Source organism: Cajanus cajan, chromosome 1 (assembly GCF_000230855.2).
Source record: "Cajanus cajan strain Asha chromosome 1, NIPB_CcT2T_4, whole genome shotgun sequence".
Taxonomy (NCBI): domain Eukaryota; kingdom Viridiplantae; phylum Streptophyta; class Magnoliopsida; order Fabales; family Fabaceae; genus Cajanus; species Cajanus cajan.
In genome coordinates, this window is record NC_138517.1 from 78,971,030 (window position 1) to 78,977,667 (window position 6,638).

At 29.2% G+C, this 6,638-nt stretch overlaps 1 protein-coding gene across 1 annotated transcript; it reads right to left on the bottom strand.

Moving 5' to 3' along the window:
* Positions 1-764: 764 nt before the first annotated feature.
* LOC109811471 (ent-kaurenoic acid oxidase 2) lies at positions 765-5,819 on the bottom strand. The gene is made up of 8 exons (XM_020375231.2): positions 5,479-5,819; positions 3,073-3,550; positions 2,441-2,707; positions 2,218-2,307; positions 2,054-2,132; positions 1,626-1,732; positions 1,380-1,498; positions 765-1,043 (listed from the first exon to the last, which is right to left on the bottom strand). The coding sequence occupies exons 1-8, from the start codon at positions 5,712-5,714 to the stop codon at positions 950-952; spliced, it is 1,470 nt and encodes a 489-aa protein (XP_020230820.1). The 5' UTR covers positions 5,715-5,819; the 3' UTR covers positions 765-949.
* Positions 5,820-6,638: the final 819 nt, after the last annotated feature.

The following is a 6,638-nucleotide window of genomic DNA, read 5'->3' on the forward strand; positions in this document are numbered from 1 at the left end:
CTACTGATTGATCCATTTACGGATTTAGTTGGTTTCTTGGATTCTTTTTATTCTTCTTTTCTTTTTTTCTTTTTCACAACCTATGTAGCAAAAAAAAAATTGAACAATTTGTGCTAATTCAGATAATTTGTGCCACGTAAGTTTTTTATGTTTGACATGACATTATTTTTACAAATCAAATTATTTAATATAAAACTACTCAATATTTTACTAATATATTTATAAATTATTAAATATTTAATAATTAATTAATATCCCATCAAACATTTATGTGAGACAAATTAGATAGTACATCAACATTAAAACTAAAATCCATTAAATATATATATATATATATATATATATATATATATATATATATATAATAGATTGTAATTCAATGATAACATAAAAATCATTTACACTGCAAAAACTATTTTTTTCTATTATTTTTTCAATTTATTATATGAATATATTATCAACTTTAAAATACACTCGCATCAATGGTAAAAAAGAAACTATTACAATTACTAATCCCACCCACCATTATTCTTCCTAATTACCATTATTTTAAGAGGATTCTCAGTGATACATTCTCCACACTTTTATTATTAGTTAAATTTTATTAAAAAAAATGATAAAAATTTATTAAATAAGATGTGACAGTCGTGGGAAGTAATAATTTGAATATATTTCAACTTCAAAAAAAATTTATTTTTAGTATTTCTCTTTTATGAAAAAACACGTCCTTTTTATGAGTGGCACACTAGCAGATGGAACAAAAGTTCATAGAATTCATAATTTATTCACCGAAATGGGTAACACACTAGACACTAGCTAGCGATTAAAGTTTGATACACGCAATAATTTTGAGATATCCTAGTCTTATTCGATGGAAAACATGTAGATAGGTTCTTATACTAAGAAGAGCCAGTCACAGATATGCTTCTCCTTTTCCATCTTGACGAAATCACTTGACTCTCTTGATCCTTGCCATGCAATTGTCTATGGGCCTTGTGTGTGGTAAGAATCTCAGAGGGGCATCTGGATTAAGCTGTTCAAGCCTGTGGCACCAACACATAACATGAACATTTGTCGATACAATTAATGTTTGGTTTTTAGAACCAATAAGCTTATTTTCTTTCCAACAAATAAAATTCATGGCAAAATGATCTTTAATTTAAGATAGTTCAAGACCACCAGATGTTCATAGTTTCAACCAATCTTTAATTACATGACATGCATTTGAGTTTTTCAAATTACAAGAAAAAAATAATAGCATTTGATTGCATGTTATGTAGTTACTAGTTAAGAATTATGTAATATAAGATATGGCATGTGAGCACCATTTAAGGGAAGGAAGAGAAAGTAAGTGACTAAAAGAGGGAGAAAATGTTTACTCATAATTCAGCAGAAAATGATGAAGGAAAACAGAGATTTCAAGCTTGGCAAGATCATTCCCAGGGCACAGTCTAGTTCCAGCTCCAAAGGGAAGAAATTCTCCAGCCTTGCGCACCTCCTATGATTTATGAATTGATTCATCAATCAAATTGTGAAAATGCATCATAAATTAAGCTCTCATGTAAGTGCAAAACTCATATTAATTCGTTCAATTCAAATGTGTCAACTAATTTTTTGAAACTTACACTAAATCTCTCGGGATTAAACTCCTTTGGATTAGGATATATGTCGTTGTCAAGGTGAACCGACCTGAACCAGGCCATTACTTTCCAACCTTTTGGAATCAAGTAACCTGTAACACAAAAGTTAATACAGTTAGTGTATATATATAGTGCTATGAAAAAAATATTTCAATTTATGTTGCATCTTCACATCAACTTAATTCATGCCACATCATGGTGTTAAAGATTTAAATCAAGTGTTCAATAAGTTGGAGCTTATTATGCAATGAGAGAACAATCATACCAGCTATATCATTATAAACCTCAGCACAAAAACCATGTTGCCATGACATAGTTATATTTTCATCACTATACCATGCACTAAAGTATTCATGCATCTTAGATAATTCAAATTTTGATGGGAGGGATTGATTATCTGAATGTGGACTAACCATTGATATTGACATCAGATTTTGCCTCCCTAAAGACCATTAGTGAGAAGGTGACAACCCTCATTGTTTCATCAATCACCTATGTAATGTAAAGAAACCAAATCAAACCAAAATAGATATAATCACAAGATCATCAATTATAAGTTGATCAACAATATATCTACCTTTGAGAGATATTCCATCTTCCTAACTTCCTCCAGTACCAATCCTTTCTGTGTTGGAGGCCTCTTCCTTATGATTTCTTCTTGTTCTTCCTATTGAAGCAGATAAGTTGAATTTTTTGGGTTAAGGTGTAGGACATGGAGACATATTCAAGGTGAAGTTATGCACATACATATATTACAAAATTTAGATGGACTGATGATGGTTGATATAGATTATATATACCTTAGCCTTCTTGAAATATTCTGGATGCCTTTGGAGGAAATAGGTGGCCCACATGGTAATATGTCCTGAGGATTCATGACCAGCATTCAAGTACATCAACATGATATCAATGACATCATCATCACCCAATTTTCTTCCATTTTCATCTTCAACATCTAGCAGAGCATCCATCATATCTTTGGCTTTCTTGGCGGGTGCTTTTCCGATCCTTTCCTTTCTTCTTTTATCCACAATAGTTTGAAATACAGCCAATAGATTTTTCCTAGCCTAAAATCAAAAAATTCAAACCAAACAAGATATGGCATCTTAAAAACAACTTAGAGGTTTTCACAGGCAGTAACATATATGTTGTTTACTGTGATTATTTGTGTCTCTTAGAAAGTTATACACTTGTGCTTCATTTGAAGAACAAATTAACTCAAGTATGAGAAGAAAAATATTAATAATACTTTCTCTAACGCTCTCAACTATTGGTTGATGATAAATTTTGGTGAGTTCTACCATTAAATCAGACGAGACTCTTTACTAATGAGACGCAAAGACACTAACTAATCTGTTAGCATTTCATAACAAGCTTAGTTTAGTTTTGACAAATTGAATCCTTAATTAACATGGTGATGAAAGCTACTTACCTTGAATGCTTTATGGAATGCAAATCCGGGAAGGTTAATACGCAAGGCTCTAACACCAAGGTTAAGTATTGTGTATTCTCTTTCCAAAGCCTCCATGACAGACTCGCTTTCTGAGCTAAGGAAAATATGTATAATGATTTTGAAGGTAAGCTTGCGCATTTGAGTCAAAAACTCAATGTCCCCCATGGTGGTCCATTTCTCCAATGAACTTATGACAACTTTTTCAATGAATGTGATGTACACAGAGAGTGCTTCATAGCCATTGATTGAAGCAGATGTTAAACGCCTGAGGCGTTTGTGTTCATCAGCAGGTATTGAAATGAATGACTTTTCTCCCATGAGTTCTACTGTAGAACGAGGCCATCCAAGAGTGAATTTGTCATCATCTGTCAACACTTTTTTGCATGCTTCAGGTGTTGTCACGATTACACTTGGATTTCCAAACATTAACACCTTGTATATGCCAGTTTTTCCATACCTGCATAGTTAAGTTCATTGCATTCAAATAAATATGTTACTTCATAGTTCATATAGTTCATAGTTCAATCATGATTGTTAAGTTCATTGCATTCAAATAAATGTTACTTCATACATGGTTCATGCATGCATGGAATAATCAATTGAGCATCATCAAAAGTTCACAATTTTTGAACTTTATTTCAAAGTACTATTGTTCAGTTCTTTTCTTTTTGAGGGGAAACTAGAGAATTAAAAAAAATTATAAAAAAAAATCAACTCTTTGAAACTGCGGCGTATGGAAAACAGTCAAGAAGTATTAAAAAAAAAAGGTTAAATTACAAATTTGAAAGGTAGTCCTTTGAGAAATTTTCACTGATGCCCGGAAATTATTTGTTTTAATTGAGTTCTTAAAAAAATGAACTTCTAAAGTTAATTTCTAATAACTTGAAACTATCATAAAACAATAATTTATGCTGGTTTTAAAAATCTTAGACTGAATTAAAAAAAATATACATAATCAAGGACCCAGTTAAAAATGTATTAAAAAATGTTTAAATCAGATAAACATATCACTTTTATTATATGGTCGTAGATTATTGACAACAGTTAAATAATAAAATTAAAAAGTATATTATTTCTTTTTATTCATAAGATTCAACTTAAATATTTATTTATTTATTTTATATAAGATTCTATTTATATTCTCTTATATATTAATTATTTTTAGATTAAAATATCCTTAATTAAAGAGATAAGTATTAATTAAGAGAAAAAATAATATATGACATGCACTCTAATTGATTAGAAAATATATAGATATTAATTATGAAAAAGAAGTAATATAATGATAATTTTAGAAGAAAAAAAACATATATAACAAATTTATATATAGAAATGAAGATAATATTAATAAATGTGATATTTAATATTGTCAGTGAATTAAAAGTAAAAAAAATGATATTATTAATAAATGTAATATTTAATACTGTCAGTGAAATTTCGTTGGAAATTTTAATAAAAAATAACAATTATTTATTAATTACTTTTAATATCCTCAATTTAAAAAAAAATCCGAAATAGAGGGTGGTGATTTTCAAAATCTCCAAACTCGCAGAGAGGACAAAATTGACCGTATCAATATTACAGGTGTTGGACTGAAACTGGACTTATCTTAATCACAACATGACCACTGGCCCACAGTAAAAACGACTCCACATTCTGTCGTATATGCATCAACATCAAAACGTCAAAAAAGAAAACACACAGAAACCTTATAAACGTGTACTACATGCATTCGCAGGTGTTATTACTGTTATTTTTCGATTAAGTGTGAAAGCTTTACCTAATAACAAGTATTATAGTTTAATCAAATCATTCTTAAATATATTTAAACATAAGATTTCCTTTTGATTGAAAATCCGTAATTATAGTAAATTTTGTCTATTACAAAATTAAACAATTGAAACTCTATGCATGCTTTTTTTTATTAGAAAAAAAGGAGATATAATACTATCTGATTGGATCGATCGGTTCATTTAGGATTAAATTAATTAATTGGTATGTGGAGTTGCCACTTTACACTCAAATAAAAATCAGATCCTAAACTTTTAGTTAAATCCTAGACTTTTAATTAAAGAAAAAAACTTGTGCTAACATGTTTCCCAACGCAAAAATTGATAGCCAAATTATAGATCGAGAAATTAAACTTATTAAGGCATGATTAGTAAAAGAAAACGACCTTCTATGAGGCTAATATGACACAAACTCAATGCTCCAATTGTAAATCTCTGGATCCAGAGAAAATGAGCAATGAAAGGGACAGTGGTGATCTTGCATGTGAGTTTTGAAAGTATTTAGAAGAAAACTTGCATGCATGTGTGGTATGTGAAAGTAGAACAATGAAAATGAAATGAAAATAATGAAGAGATAGTGAAGAATATATGATACTTAGAGTAAAATGAATCAATGAAGGAATCAGGGTTGTTGGTCTTGAAAGCACTGAGAAAGGACCACATGTCTCCAATTAAGGGCCAGCCCATGTCACCTGGAGGAAGAAAGTATTGCTTCCCACCAAGCTTGTATTCATAGAGAAACCAATTCACATTCCTCAGCAAAAATCTCAGGATTAGAAGACCACCAGCAACATAGAGTAACCACTTGGAACCACCCTCCATTATCACCATTTCTAGTACTCTCACACCAAACTTCTCACTGCTTCACTTGACAATTACCTCACCCTCTTTCTCTCTATTTATAAGCCAACTTCACTCAGCTAAGATGAGAAAGAGTTCATCAAGGGAATGCAAGTGGGGCAGCAAAAAATAAGTAAATTTTGGAAGGAGAAAATACTTGCCAAATTTTGTTTTTAATTTTTTATTTCTTTTATTCAATTATTTACTCTTTTAGTCTTATAATATCGTAAATTTTACACCTTAATTTAATAATTAAAAATACTTTCTCATATCTTTATGTATATTATTTTTTGTTATGTTATACGGGATGACATAATTGGTTAAAATCTTTTATTTTTATTAGTTAAAATTTTGGATCGAATTTGACTTCTCTCATATTTTATATACTTTCATACAAATTTATGTTAGATGATTTTTACTGAAAATTCTCGAACAGATTGGTAGTGAACTCTGATCTTACATAATTACATGTATCATCCTAATATAAACTTTTAATTAAAAAAATTATTTTTTATTCTCTTTTATTCTCTACTATTTATTGATGTGAGATTAAATAAAAAATAAAGTTTATGAAACTATAAGGAGTAAAAAAATGAAAATAATACGTGTATAAACTAAAATGAAATTTTTTTAAAAATAAAAATTAAAAGATAAAATTCATAAAATTGTAAAAATTAAAATGATAGGACTACTATGAACAATAAGACTACCACTGTGAGTTCCAAAATTTTCTCCAAATATTTAATAAAACTATACATTCAGGATTCGAATTCGAGAAAGAAATAACTCAGTAAAAAATCACTCATATACCAAACTTTACTTTTGATTTCTCTTAAAACAAACGGGATTTTTGGAAAGAGCTTTTAAAGAAATATTATATTTTTTGCTAATAAAGAAAATTCAGCATTTCATTAA